The 16,233-nt window shown below is 39.9% G+C and overlaps 1 protein-coding gene and 1 pseudogene across 1 annotated transcript; both read right to left on the bottom strand.

Annotated features, from left to right (window-relative positions):
• Positions 1-383: 383 nt before the first annotated feature.
• LOC123796668 (olfactory receptor-like protein OLF4) lies at positions 384-1,134 on the bottom strand (annotated as a pseudogene).
• Positions 1,135-13,721: 12,587 nt separating this feature from the next.
• Positions 13,722-16,022, bottom strand: LOC123796674 (olfactory receptor 7A17-like). Its single transcript, XM_087867719.1, has 2 exons — positions 15,922-16,022; positions 13,722-14,667 (listed from the first exon to the last, which is right to left on the bottom strand). Exons 1-2 carry the CDS (start codon positions 16,020-16,022, stop codon positions 13,722-13,724), a joined length of 1,047 nt encoding a protein of 348 aa, XP_087723845.1.
• Between the last annotated feature and the right edge of the window lie 211 nt (positions 16,023-16,233).

The raw sequence follows: 16,233 nt of genomic DNA, 5'->3' as shown, positions 1-16,233 counted from the left end.
GAATGGCAGACACAGAGCGAAAACCTGTGATCTCAGAATATCCTCTACAATAAAATTATGAGAATGGTCTCAGTTGCAAAACATAGTTTATTCCATGAAACTAGTAGAGTTCATCACTCTACGAGGCAAATGGAAATCTCCAAATCGTTCCTGATTCAGGGTTGGAACTAATATGGAAATTAAGAAAACAAAAAAGAAAAAAAATTCTTGGCTATCAAAAGGAGCAGAAAGTTTAATAAAGCAGTTGAATTTAGAAAACGTGACACTCCAGGATACAGATAGAGGGATTAAGTTCTTATTTCATGATCTGATTAACGAATCACAATTTCTGGCTGTTAGGCATTAGCCTGCAATAACAGGTACTTCTTGAAAAAATGGCCCTTTTATGGCTTCTTTCTGAAAAATACATTTAGAGTCCCTTTTATGTCTCTGTTCCTCAGGCTGTAGATGAAGGGGTTCAGCATGGGGGTGACCACCGTGTACATCACTGAGGCCACTGCACCTGCGTGGGAGCTCTGGGTAGAAGCAGAGCTAAGGTACACTCCTAGGCCTGTACAATAAAACAAGGAGACAATGGAGAGGTGAGATGCACAGGTGGAAAATGCTTTGTACTTCCCCTGAGCTGATGAGATCCCACATATGGAGGAAACTAGCTTAGAGTAAAAGGAACCCAGCCAGGGGAGCAGCAACCAGCAGCACAATTGCAAAATACAGCACCATGTCATTAAGAAAGGTGTCAGAACAGGCAAGTTGGATCATCTGACTAAGCTCACAGAAAAAGTGGGGGATTTCCAAGACACTACAGAAGGACAGCCACAACGCCATTAAGGTTTGTAACAAGGAATGCAGGACACTCATGATCCAGGACACCAGAACCAGCAGTACACAGACCTGGGGGTTCATGGTGACCGTGTAGTGCTGGGGGTGACAGATGGCCACAAAGCGGTCATAGGCCATCACAGTCAGGAGGAAGTTGTCCAAACCTACAAAAAGTATGAAAAAGTACATCTGTGTGATGCAGCTATCATAAGTTATGACTTTTCTCTATGTTTGTATATTTACCAGCATCTTGGGGATGGTGGTGGAGGTGAAACAGATGTCTACAAAGGACAGGTTGGCCAGGAAGAAGTACATGGGGGTGTGGAGGTGGGAGTCAGAGCTGATGGCCAGGATGAGGAGCAGGTTTCCACACACAGTGATCAGGTACATGGAGAGGAAAAGCCCAAATAGGAGGGGCTGCAGTTCTGGTTCCTCTGAAAATCCCAGAAGAAGAAATTCTGATATTCGTGTATCATTCTCTAGTTCCATGTCTTTGATGTGACTACCAAAATAAGAGAGAAAGAGCAGGACACAATTATGCATTACTAACTGGGCAATTGTATTTGTTCATGTTCTGCACTCAAGAAATTAATGTTTATATCTGTATGAAACATGATAAAATCATGAAAAACTAAAAATAGAAGGAAACTATCTCAACGTAAAGCCTTTTATGAAAAAGCCACAGCAAGCATGATACTCAATAGGGATACAGTCAACATTTCTTCCTGTATGGTCAGGAACAAGGCAAGGATGCCCCCTTTCCTGACTTCTACTGAACATAACACTGGAAGTTCTAACCAGAGCAACTAAAGAAAGAAAAAGAAATAAAAGGCATCCAAACTGGAAAGGAAGAAATAAATTTATATCTGCACACGGTGTGATCTTATATGTAGAAAATCCTGAAGATGCCACAAAACACTAACAAAATTATTACATTAATTCAGTCAAGTAACTGGATACAAAGCCAACCCTCAAAACATCAGTTGAATATCTACATACAAACAGTGAACAATCTGAAAAGGAAATAAAATAATTCCATCTGGGTGACATCCAAAAGAATAAAACTATCACCTCACAATAGTCAGAATGGCTAGTTTAAAATGACAAGAAATGATAAGTGTTGGTCAGGATGTGGAGAGGAGGGAATCCTTGTGCACTGTTAGGACTGCAAACTGGCTCAGCCACTGTGGAAAACAGAATGGAGGTTCAAAAAGTTAAAAATAGAAATATCTCATGATCAAGTAATCCGCTTCCCAAAGAAGACAAAAACACTAATTCAAATATACATATGCACCCAATGTTTATTGCAGCATTGTTTATAATAGCCAAGATATGGAGGCAGCCCAACCCAAGTGTCCATGAATAGATGAATGGATAAAGAAGATATATATATAACTTCATATTCATATATATAAATATAATATATAATATGGTATATAAATAATATATGTAAATATATGTGTATATATATGAACATTTCTCACCAATAAAAAATAACAATATCTTGCCATTTGCAACAACATGGATGGATCTAGAGGGTACTATACTAAGTGAAATAAATCAGACAAATACCATATGACCTCACTTATATGTGTAATCTAAAAAACAGAACAAATAAACAAACAGATGAATACAGAGAAAAAACTGGTACTTGCCAGAGAGTAGGTGGAGGGGGAGTAGATAAAGGGTATTAAGAGGTACAAAGGAGATCTTTCCATTTGCAACAACATAGATTAATCAAGAGGGGGCTATACTAAGTGAAATAAGTCAGCCAGAGAAAGACAAATACCATATGATTTTACACATATTTGATATTTATTTTTTTCACTGTCATTACTATTTTATTGTATTTTCTTCTAGAATTTTTTCCAATGACTGTTTTTAATTGAAGTTATAATGTGCATTTGTTTTTTAATAATGTTTATTTTGTTATATTAGTCACCATACAGTACATCCCCAGTTCTTGATGCAATGTTCCATGATTCATCACTTGCATATAACACCCAGTGCACCACACAGTATGTGCCCTCCTTAATACCCATCACCAGCCTATCCCAATCCCCCATGCCCCTCCCCTCTGAAGCCCGCAGTCCATTTCCCAGAGTCCACAGTCTCTCATGATTAATTCCCCCTTCTGTTTAACCCCCCTTCATTCTTCCCTTCCTTCTCCTACCAATCTTCCTGCTATTTCTTATGTTCCATAAATGAGTGAAACCATATGATAATTGTCTTTCTCTGCTTGACTTATTTCACTTAGCATTATCTCCTCCAGTCCCATCCATGTTGCCGCAAATGTTGTGTAATCGTTCTTTCTGATGGCTGAGTAATATTCCATTGTATATATGGACCACATCTTCTTAATCCAGTTATCCGTTGAAGGGCATCTCAGCTCCTTCCACGATTTAGCTATTGTGGACAATGCTGCTATGAACATTGGGGTGCATATGGCCCTTCTCTTCACTATGTCTGTATCTTTGGGGTAAATACCCAGTAGTGCAATGGCTGGATCATAGGGTAGCTCAATTTTTAACTTTTCAAGGGACCTCCACACTGTTTTCCAGAGTGGCTGTACCAACTTGCATTCCCACCCACAGTTACACGTATTTGATATTTAGGAAACAAAACAAATGAACAAGGAAAAAAGAGGCAAACCAAAAAACAGACTCTTAACTATAGAGAACAATCTGCTAGTTACCACAGGGGGTGGGTGGGTGGGTGAAGTGATGGGGGAAATAGGTGAAGAGAATTAAGAATACACTCATCAGAAATAAGTCAAGCAGAGAAAGACAATTATCATATGGTTTCACTCATTTGTGGAACATAAGGAATAGCAGGGAGATCAGTAGGAGAAGGAAGGGAAGAATGAAGGGGGTGTAAACAGAGAGGGAAATGAACCACGAGAGACTATGGACTCTGGGAAACAAACAGAGGGTTTTGGAAGGGAGGGGGTTGGGGGATGGGCTAGCCCAGTGAAGGGTATTAAGGAGGGCACATATTGCATGGAGCACTGGGTGTTATACACAAACAATGAATCATGGAACACTACATCAAAAACTAATGATGTACTGTATGGTGACTAACATATCATTAAAAAAAAAGACTACACTCATCGTCATGAGCACTGAGTAATGTATATAACTGTTGAATCATTGTATTTTACACCTGAAACTGATAAAACACTGCATGTCAATATACAGAAAATAAAAAATAATTTTTTTAGGGAGATAAAATTCTTATCTTTATTTGCAGAAGCTGAGTTTATGAGAAAGTTGCCTGAAATAATGCATTTAGTAAGTGAAAAACAGATACAGTAGTTTGGTGTTCTGGCTTCAAGTCTGGGGCCTCATACTTTTTTATTTACAAAGAAGTAAGGGTGGGATGACTTCAGTAATATAGGAAAAAGTAATGCAAATCAACACTCTGGGTTAAAATATTAAATAACATCTATTGAAGAAATAGAAAATTTATCAGTGCAGTGAAGAATCACAGGGTCAGATCTGGGAGAAGGAACCTGAGAGAGGAGAGTCTGGCAGCTAGAGCCCCTTGTCATCCAGGAACATCTGTCAGTTCAGGCAGAGGCAGCTGAGAGATTGGGGTATGAGGTCCAAGGCCCATTATGGATGGGGAGCTCCAGTTCATCACTCATGCTTTGAATTGGGAACCCAGAGGCCTCCACTCAGGATGGGACAGAGAGCCAAAAATAGTCTGGCTCTCCAGAGACTCAATCACTGTAGATGGCTCGAGGTGGAGTTTCATTGCTAGTGCCCCTAGCCACAGCTAGAGGCAAATCTAAGTGCTCCTTGGAATAGGAAACATCACCTAGGCTCCAATTATTTCCATAATTATTTTTTTTCCACATAAGCTATTCAGAACTCAATAAAAAATAAATTTAAAAAATACAAAACATCCCCCCAAAGTCCTTAAAATTAACAGAAAAATCCCCCAAATAAAAAATAAATAAATAAAACAAATAAAATCTACAGGCAAAACCATCTCAATTAAGGCAAGAAACTGAGAAGGAAGAAGTTACACATTAACTAATAGAATTTAAAACATTTTCAAATGTTTCCAAATATCTCCACAGAATTCAATTATCATATGGTTTCACTTATATGTGGAACATAAGGAATAGCACAGAGGACCACTGCGGAAGGGAGGGAAACTGAATGGGAAGAAATCAGAGAGGGAGACAAACCATGAGAGACTATGGACTCCGGGAAATGAACTGAGAGTTACAGACGGGCAGGGGTGGGGGAATGGGGTAACTGGGTGATGGGTATTAAGGAGGGCACGTGATGTAATGAGCACTGGGTGTTATACACAACTAATGAATCCTTGAACACTACATCAAAAACTAATGATGTACTATATGTTGGCTAATTGAACATAATAACAATTTTTTTTTTAAAAAAAGAATTCAATAGAGAAACAATAAACTGCAGGGGTGCCTGGGTGGCTCAGTTGGTTAAGTGTGCAACTCTTGATTTTGGATCAGGTCATGATCTTGGGTCATGAGATTAAGCCCCACATCAGGCTCCTTGTTGGGCATGGAACCTACTTACGATTCTCTCTCTCCCTGTCCCTCTGCCCCTCCCTTCCAGCACTCTCTCAAAAAAAGAGAGAGAAATAATAGTCTGTAAAAATCACAAAATTCTGACACCTGTGGAAAATGGACATATAATATATGTGTATAATAATGGGCAAGTCAAAATGGTGACCAAATATGTGAAGTTCACCTCAACACACTGCTTCTTTATGAAAACAAGGAATCCCTTCCACACCCATCAGCCTGTCCAAAAATTTAAGGAGCTATCATATCGATTGGGATTGGAAGTTTTAAACAGGTAGCAAAGTGGTACTCCTTAGTTTTCATAGCATAAATGTGACATTCCATAATATTTGGGGGAAATAATCTGAAAACAGCTGTAAGTATCAAAAATACAGATATGTATCATTTACCTCAGGGTTCCTCATCTCAGCCACTATTGATATTGTGGCCCAGATCAGTCTCTGAGGTGGGGTTTGTCCTGGGCATTGTCAGATGTTTAGAGCATCTCTGGCCTCTAGTGACACCTCCCCAGTCTGACAGCCTAAAATGTCTCTGGACATCGCTCAATGTCCCCTGGAGGACAAAATTGCCCCTGGTGGAAAACCAGCATTTTAACTCAATCTCAAAATATTTTTGTACAATTGATATGCTAACAATTTAATGAGAAAGAATATGAAAAAGCCTCAAAAAGTGTAAATGACACAGACACACCGTGAAATACTATGCAATCACTGAAGTAATGAATTAGCATTGTACTGGTTGGTGGAGGAAAGTCTATAAGGTGCTATTGAGGAAGACAAGCTATAAAAAAAAAAAAAAAAGACTGCACCAGGGCATAAAGATCATTTACAATGAGTATTAGATTCTATACATGAATTTGTATAAAAGTGCATGAGTATTTGTGTGTACATAATATAGACATGTAAGTTTTAAAAGAAGCTAAGAGATTATGGAACAAAGGATAGCAGTAAGAGAGGGGAATAGGTTAGTTATGGAGCTGTTTCAATCAACAGTATGAAACACTGTGACAATCTAAAACTTTATGGAGAGGTTTAAATAGTATAAATGTAATGACATCAATGCAGATCACTAATTGAAGAATTAAAGTGCTAAAGACCTGGAAACCCGGGTGCCTGGCTGGCCCTGTCAGTGGACTACGACTCCTGACTTGGGGTTGTGAGTTTGACCCCCACATTGCACATACAGATTACTTTTAAAAAACATAAAAATTAGAAATAAAAATATATTTTAAAAAGTGGGTAGGAAGCATTATCTAAACTGATGCTTTCATGTCATACAGAGATATAATAATTCATATTTCTTTAGGAAGAAAAGGTGAATGTTAGTCAAACGATAAAGAAGAATACCTTCCAAATGAGGGCCACAGGTGATGTGACTTTGAGAAATAGATCTAATCACAAAAGGCCAGAAGGTACGATAAGGAATAACAGAAATGTGAAGATAGGTTGGAAATATGTATAAATGGTGATTTATTTATTCAAATGATGCAGAAGAACTTTCTACACTTAAACATGCAAAAGAGGGGAGGAAAATATGACCAATGATAGGTTTGAGCGCACAAAATGTATAAATTTTCCTACTACCCTCAAATACATACATACATACATACATACATACATACATACATACATAAAGGAACTGAAGGTAAATGGCAAAGTTGATGGAAAATCTCTATTTTTGAAAAAAATGCAGTCAACAACAGGAAGATAAACACTCCAAACCCACCAAACAAAAGCACAGAACTGGCACAATTTACAATAGAGAAAGCAAATGTCTCAGAAATTCACAAATGTACTCATTCTCACCAGTAAGGAAATAATTCCAATGTGAAGCTATTTTAGCATACTCCTTTTCACCTATTAAATTTAAAAAAAAAAAAACATTGATTGGAATACCCAGCATGAAAAAGGACATGTGAAATGTGTATCTCATGATCCATTGGTCTGGATCTTTCTCATCAGTATGAAAACATACTCAAATTTTCCCTGGTTTAAAAAGAATGAAAGGAATGCCGTCCCTTGACTGCCTATCCCTCCTGGCTAATACCCTGTATCTCTATTCCCTTAATCGCAAAAATTCGTGGACTCGTGTTCTACTTTTATTAGAACCACTTTCTGCCACCCATCACCCCACCTCCATCAGCACTACTTAATCTACAACAATCTCCCCTGGATGGTTAATTTCAATGTTTACTTTTATTTTTAGGATCATGAATAAATCCATTCATTAGTTAATCAAGCAAGCCAACAACCACAGTGATGTCCTGGTGCTGAGCTAGGCTGGGTTGGCTCTCAGGTGGCATCAGGTAAATGTTCTCACCCTTCATTCTCTCTGGCCCTTTCCTGAAGTACCTGCTGGGTTTCTGGACTCACCTGCATGGGGGTCTCTGTGAGGACATCTGAATTCCTCCCTCGATGGTTGATGATGGACACTGAAGCTCTGTTCTCAAACAATACAGCAGGAGTCTCCTAAACAGACCTAGGACTCCAGAAAAAAACCATGTCCCAGTCAGCCCAAGCTTGCACCTGCTGAGGGACAACAGCAGAAGAGATATTTACAGCTCCCTATCTGCTCCTTAGGCGTATTTTCCTCCTGTTACTCCAACCACGGAGCACATCATCCCCCTTGAGACATTGCCTGCACAAATGGGAATTTCTTTCCTGTAGTTTCCTTTTCCCAAGAGACCAACTTACAAGTTAGGTAAATCCAGATATTACTCTTCCCTGAACTCACCTCCCTCCCACAGAGCTAACCTCCTAGCTCCTTATCCCAACCCTGAGTTAAAGATTTCTCCAAACCTAAGAGAGAAGTGTTTTTCTTTACTAGGCTCCTTGGGTCTCCAAAATATTGATTCATGGTGGGACACAGCTCTGATATCTCCAGAAGATTGCTATTCCCCCCTTTCAACAGGGTGAAGAACTGTATTCCTCTGACATAAAATCATGAGTACTACGGTCTTCAGCTTCCATGACACTTTTGCTAAAACATTTAACAGTTCAATGCTTTAACATAAATTAAGAGCTGTTGTTGTATAAAATGTATAAAATTTGGGGTAATTAGGGACACCTGAGTGGCTCAGTTGGTTAAGTTTCTGTCTTCAACTCAGGTCATAACCCAGGGGTCCTGGGATCAAGTCCAAGCAGGGAGCCTGCTTCTCCCTCTCCTTCTGCCTGCCACTCCCCCTGCTTGTGCTTTCTCCCTCCCTCTCTCTCTCTGTCTCTCTCTCTCTGACAAATAAATAAATAAAATCTAAAAAAATGGTAATTAAAATATATATATTTAGGTATGAGCTTGAGGTTCACAAGATGAAAGAGTTCTGGAGATGGATGGTGCTGCCAACTGCACAACAATGTGAATGCATTTCATCCCGCTGAGCTGTGCACTTAAAAATGGTTAAGGGGCACCTGGGTGGCTCAGTCAATCCAGCCTCTGACTCCCGATCTCAGCTCAGGTCTTGATCTTGTCAGTGTCATGAGTTCAAGCCCCATGTTGGGCTTTGACTTGGGCATGGAGCCTACTTAAAAATAAAATAAAATACTATAAGTTTGCTAATCAATTTTAAGAAAAGAAAATAAAATAATAAAATAAAATAAAATAAAATAAAATAAAATAAAATAAAATAAAATAAAATAAAATAAAATAAAATAAAAAAGGTTGAGGTGGATGAAAAAGGTCATTAGAATTGAGGAGCACTTTTGCCCTGATGAGTACAGGCTGATGTATGGAAGTGTTGAATTGCTAAATTGTACACCTGAAAGTAATATTTTGCTGTGTGTCAACTAACTGGAATTTAAATAAAAACTTGACAAAAAAGAATACACGTTTCTTAATGAGTACTGAAAAATGTATAGAATCATTGAATCATTATATTGGACCCCTGAAAATAATAAAACACTGTATGTTAATTAAACTTCAATTTAAAATTCTGTTAAATATAAAATAAATTTTTAAAAAGACAAAAAGATAAAAAGATTAGCCATGACTAACCAAGTGGGACTAAGGTAATCACACAGTCCTCCAAATGTTGAGGAGGGAGACAAAAGAGTTGGTGTCAGAGAGACTTTGAAAATGCTGCCCTGCTGTCTCTGAAGGTGGAGGAAGAGCCAGGACCCCAGGAATGCAGGCGGCCAGCAAGAGAGACTGGAATTGGAAAGGAAACAGATTTTCCTTTGAATCTCTAGAAGGAACTCAACCCTGCAGACAACTTGCTATTAGCCCATGAGACTCCTTCCAAGCTTCTGACTCCGGAACTGAAAGAGCATGTACGTGTTTGTTTTAAGCAACTAGTGTGGGGATATTTTACAGCGCCAGGAGGAATCTCATACGGACATGGTCAATAACATTATTTGAGGCAATGGAGTTTAAACCTCTCAATTCACTCATCAGCTTCCCTTGGATAAGGGAAATTTATATTACAAACCCACAGTAGTTAGAAAGGAAATTTTAAATCGATGTGGTTATATTCTGCCCCATCAACTGATACAGTGAATTCCTTGTGTCATAAATGTGCCTGTGGTCTGACTCTGAGGCCTCGAGGCAGTGACATAGGAAAGGAACTCATGATCAAAATTGAGGTCACTCATTGCAATTTACATCTTTATCTGTATTTCTGAATCATTTTATTTCACATATATTTATTTTTTTCTCATAATAATATTTTTATTATATTATGTTATTCACCATACAGTACATTTAAAAGTTCATTCTTCTCAGTGCTATCCTCTCCAGCTTTCTCATGATTCCTTTCAACATAAAAGATGAGCTCATGAATGCGTCTGTGTGTACACATGTGAGTGAGCTTATTTGAAACAAAAATGTATCCAAACACACACATACACAAGACACAACCATTACCCTCAAATGTTTTCTTTGAGGTGAACAAGAAAGTCCACAAATTTTATTCAGTTCCAACAATGTCCATATGAACTTATGTTTAGAATCCCAAATTACCCTGAGAAATAGAGAAAATGATGCTCAGAATCCTTAAGTTCAATAATTACTTAACAAAGCCGTTAACACTTATGTATAGTGTTAAATCATACACAAATAGGAAACTTGCAACATTTACTCGTCATTTTTTGTACTTCCTTTAATTTATCAATGAGCACACTTCACATATGCAGGTTATTGTGTATAATTATACTCTAATGATTTAATTCAGTGGAATAAATCTAATGGTGCATGGCTACAGGTAGGATCTAGAGCACAGGCAGCTGACTCTCACTTAAGAGGGGTGGGAGACAGCACTTCTAATGGGGAAGAAAGCTGAGTGTTAATACGGATGTATGAACAATGGAATTAAATTTAAGTAACTCATGTGAGAAACCAATTTTTTCTATGAATAGATTAGCCTACGCATGGAAATGTAATAATAAGAGCCCATAAATTGCCTGAGACAAAAGAGCTCTACAGCCACACACAGCATCGTGCATGGATGGGCCTTGGAAACACCATGTAGATTCACACCTGACTCCAAATCCAGGAGAAGCCAGGCAGAGATCAGAAATGCTTCCCAGCATACAAGTCCATATGATTATGAAAGTATTATGATATGTCATTTGACAAGGACTGCCTGTTACACAGCGAGGGCTGACTGACACAACAATCCAAGTGAACAGACATGAGGCAATTAGAACGTGTGCTGTTTTTATTTGTGGCACAGGATCTGACACTAAGGAGAGCAGTCATGATGATTCTGTGATTCAAGTTTGTTTCCGATGACTTTATGAACAAGTGACTACATGTGGGTTTCTTCTGGGTAACTGGGAGAATTTGAAGGAAATGCACATTTGTGCAGAAGAACTGGTGACCCTGAACTCAGGACCTGCAGGATATCCAGCTCTCTTGTGAAGTGTCCTCTTATCATGCAGGTGGAAAAGCTTTCAAAGCAGGAAGGAGATTTGAAATGGATGATGCTGATATTGTTAATTCACCATCCCTCAGTATTTATGACAAATATTAGGAAAGGGGGGTTATTTCGTGTAACAGTAAAAGAGTCATATTAGCAGGGAGCATTGGAAATTTTCAAGTAGAAACAGGAAGATAACTCGGTAATAAAACAGAAGACACTAAGCAATCCTTCACTTCAATGAATCTTCTACCCTCAATAAATAGATGCACAACATGAAAAACAAATATTTCAGATAGTAATAAAATGGGTGGCTTGAAATGTTGAAACCTCATAGTTCTCAAATATTTAATTTTTTAATTCCAGTATAATTACAGCATAATATCAGTTTCAGGTGTACAGTATAGTGATTCAGCAATTCTATACATTACTCAGTGCTTATCACAATAAGTGTACTCTTAATCCCCATTATCTAATTCACCCATCCCCCCATCTACCTGCCCTCTGGCAACCACCAGTTTGTTCTCCATATTGAAGAATCTTTTTGTCTCTTTTCCTCTCTGTTTATTTGTTTTGTTTCTTCAATTCCACACATGACTGAAATCATACAGTATTTCTCGTTCTCTGACTGACTGATTTCTCTTAGCACCATACCCTCTACATCCATCCATGTTGAAAATGGATCAGCAAAATAAAAATATTTTCCACAGAAAAGGAAACAATCAACAAAACAAAAAGACAACCTATTTAATGGGAGAAGATATTTGCAAATGATATATCCAAGAAGGGGTTAATATCCAAAATACATAAAGAACTTATACAAGTCAACAGCAAAAAAAAATTAATAATAATTCCTTTAAAAATGGCCAGAAGAAATGAGCAGACATTTATTCAAAGAAGACATACAGATGGTCAAAAGGCACATGAAAATATGCTCAACATCACTCATCATCAGGGAAATACAAATCAAAATCACCATGAGATATCACCTCATACCTGTCAGAATGGCTAAAATCAACAACACAGGAAACAATAGATCCTGCAAGGATGTGGAGAAGGGGAACCCTCTTACATTGTTGGTGGGAATGCAAACTGGTGCAGCCACTTGGAAAACAGTGTGGAGGTTCGTAAAAATTAAAAATAGACCCACTCTATGATCCAGGGATCCCACTACTGGGTATTTACTCAAAGAAAATGTATTTGTGGTCTTTCTGACACTAAGAACATATGAGGTCAATCTATTTATTCAAATTTGTCTTTCCATATAGGCTTCACTGGAACATATATGTTTGCTAATCAGTGTTTGCAAGTGGTGACAATAGGCATTCTGAACACCTAGGTGAATAATAGAATAAAACAAGGAGACTAGCTTTAAAGCACAGCAGCATGCTTGTAGAGAAAGTGCCTGACATGAAGCTTTTGAATTTTGAAGCATCTGTTTCAAGGACAACCATGCTGAATAAACATACTGTCAGGTGTGTGACACTATTATCAGATAAGCACTCAGGCTGCCCCAGTCATGAAGCACCTCTTCAGAAAGCCCTGGGTAACCTGGATACTGACACATGAGAGATCCTCCATTGCGTTTCTGTACCAGAATTTTACTCTTATGTTTTAAACTGGTCAATAAAGAGATAACCTGGGAACCCCTAGCCACTCTGCCCATAGACCCCCTAATTCTGGCTTTTCTCTCTCTTGCTATGAATCTCTGCCCCCCCAGACCTTTCTGCCTATGCCCTCCAGGAGCTGTAATAGACCTGGTTTTGTTGGAGTTCTCTGATGGGTGTTGCTGAGGCCTGTCTTGCAGTCACAGTGAGAATCCAAGGGCTGGTGCAGCCACAGCAGAGGCTCTGGTCAGGGAAGCATCTGTGGGAATGTCCACAAGCACAGGGGTGCAGGGGGCGCCCGGGCTTTCCTAGCCTGAGCATCCTTGTCAGGAGCCTGAGACTTAAACAAAACAATGCTAGAGACCACATTCTCAGGAAGAGGAGTAGGATAGAGATGTAAAAAGATTGACAGATTCAAAGGAAAACTGTGATTTTGTATTCTCCTCTACAATAAAGTCATGTGAAGAACATAGTGGCCAATGTAGTGTCTTCCATATGAAGAATACAACTCATTATTATTCTTTTGGGAAACCTAGAGAAAATTTAGGTGATATGATATGTCATTTGAAATGAAATTTGTTTGAAGACATCCAGCTAGCCCCTTGATAGATACAGAAATTTCTAGGCATTTGTGATCCAAGGTTGAAGAAACCATTGGAATGTATGAAAAAATCAGACAAAGCAGAGGATTAATAAAGTGATTACTTAAATGTGTGGAAAAGTTGAATTCAAACTAATGGAAATTCCAGGGAACAAAGGTGCAGATTCTAGAAGGTGCAGATTCTACTTCCCCTCTCTGATCAAAGAATATCAGGTCCTCACTCTGGGACTGAGTCCTACAATCATGGGCACTTCTTCAGCCCCAGGACAATGGCCGTTATGTCACTGGAACCCCAACAATTCTTTTCAGAGCCCTCTTTATGTCTCTGTTCCTCAGGCTGTAGATGAAGGGGTTCAGCATGGGCGTGACCACCGTGTACATCACCAAGGCCACTGCACTTGTTTGGGAGCTCTGGGTAGCAGCAGAGCTAAGGTACACTCCTAGGGCCGTACAATAAAATAAGGAGACAACTGAGAGGTGAGATGCACAGGTGGAAAATGCTTTATACTTGCCTTGAGCTGATGAGATATGAAGTATGGAGAAAACGATCTTAGAATAAGAGTAAATAATCCCAGCGAGGGGACCACCAGCCAGCAGCACAGCTTCAAAATACATCATCATGTCATTAAGTAAGGTGTTGGAACAGGCAAGTTGGACTACCTGATTGATTTCACAGAAAAAGTGGGAGATTTGCTCCTCTCTGCAGAAGGACAACCACAAAACCATTAAATCTTGTAATAAGGAATTCAGGGCACTGATCATCCAAGACACCAGAACCAGCAGTCTACAGTAGGTGGGTTTCATGATGACCGTGTAGTGCAGGGGGTGACAGATGGCCACAAAGCGGTCATAGGCCATCACAGTCAGGAGAAAGTCATCCAATCCAGTGAAGAGTAGGAAAAAGTATATCTGAGTGATGCAACCTTCGTAGTTTATGACTTTGCTCTGAACCTGGATGTTCCACAGCATCTTGGGGATGGTGGTGGAGGTGAAACAGATGTCTACAAAGGACAGGTTGGCCACGAAGAAGTACATGGGGGTGTGGAGGTGAGAGTCAGAGCTGACGGCCAGGATGATGAGCAGGTTTCCACACACAGTGATCAGGTACATGGAGAGGAAAAGCCCAAATATGAGGGGCTGCAGTTCTGGATCCTCTGATAAGCCAAGAAGAAGAAATCCTGAAATTTGTGTATCATTTCCTGGTTCCGTGTGATGGAGGTGACTACCATGGAATAAAAAATAACATGACTGATTTTCTCACTAATGAACATTACAAATATCATTGAAATTCTGCAATTTTTATTTTACATTCAAATGTGAACATCCATAGTTTTTGTATGGAATCTGTCCCTTTTCAGGACCCCCATGCCAGCTCTGAATAGGAATGTGCATCCCATACATGGCCTTTTCCCGAAGTACTCATGTATTCTATACTTTCAATAAGAAATTCCGTCATACATTTGAGAAATAAACTTCAGTACTGACTAACCTCCAGGCAAAGAGTAAAGGTGTCCGGAAACAAAAGTCTGCACCATTCAGTGATGGAGAAGATAAGCAGATAAAATATCAGATAAAATATCAGACGGTGACAGGTGCAATGATGAAAAAAGTCAGTAAAAAAGAAATACTGCATGGAGGTGTTATTTTTTACTGGTTGTTCAGATAATAGCACACATTTAAACAGAGGCCTCAAGGAGGAGACAGCGGGACCTAGGGGAGGCAAGATGGTGGAAGAGTAGGGGACCTCATTTCGTCTGGTCCCTTGAATTTAGCTAGATAACTATCAAATCATTCTGAACACCTGTGAATTCAACCTGAGATGTAAGAAAAGAATTGCTGGAATTCTACAAGCAGAACGGTGAACACTTTTTTGCAAGGCAGGAGGTGTGGAGTAGTGAATCTTGGGGATACTCGGAAGATAACCAGCAGGGGGAGGGAGCCTCTGTAAGTTGGCTACCTGAGAGTGACATAGCCCCAGCACACAAAATCAGAACCTTTAAAAGTCTGCTCCAGTGAAACACATCCCTGCCTGAAAGGTGGTCAGGTCGCAAAGTGGGGCAGAATCCTAGGCGGGACAGTGTGGTCCCAGGATCCCCTGGGACACAGAAAAAATGGGAGTGCCTGAGCCGACAGAATTCCCAAGCACTGGAGTGGGAAACTGGTGAGGGTCAGCGAGCCTGGGAGGGGACTTTCATCTCAATTCACCATAAACTATGAACCAGGGCTCAACCAGTGACCCCTCTCTATGTGGTGGCCCTGCAAAGAGCAGAATCGCAGCGACCCTCCACCTTCCCCCAGGAGTGTCAGCAAGGGTGTGCTCACACCCAGGCAGCGGCTCTCCATGTGGGGGCCCTGCAAAGGGCACAAATGGGGGAACCCACCACTGTCCCAAGGGAAGATCTGTGCAGGTGCACACAGCAGGAGCCTGCAGTTTTGCACACACAAAAGTGAAGACTGCTTATCCCTGAGGGTTTACTGAAGAGTGGAGGCAACAATCCTTGAGCACTGAGGCTGGAGGCCATTTTTATATTCATCCTCTAAAGAAGCGCAGAAAGCCTTCAGGGAACAAAAGCGCATAGAGCAACCAGAAGCAGCTTACAATGAGCCGGGCTCCCAGGCCAGGGGTGCTGCAACCCCACCCAGGCAAACACACATGAGAATCACCACCACTTGCTCCTCCCCCAGACGACCAGCTGAGACAACGGCCAAACACCAAGTTACAGGACACAGAGGATTGCAAAACTCCAGGGTTAGGGGAAAAATAATATAGAAATCAAGGATTTTTTCC

This window comes from Ursus americanus, chromosome 14 (genome assembly GCF_024610735.1).
Source record: "Ursus americanus isolate L20-20 chromosome 14, mUrsAme1.1.p, whole genome shotgun sequence".
NCBI lineage: Eukaryota > Metazoa > Chordata > Mammalia > Carnivora > Ursidae > Ursus > Ursus americanus.
Note: the sequence above shows the minus strand (reverse complement) of the source record. Positions and strands in the feature narration are given on the sequence as shown.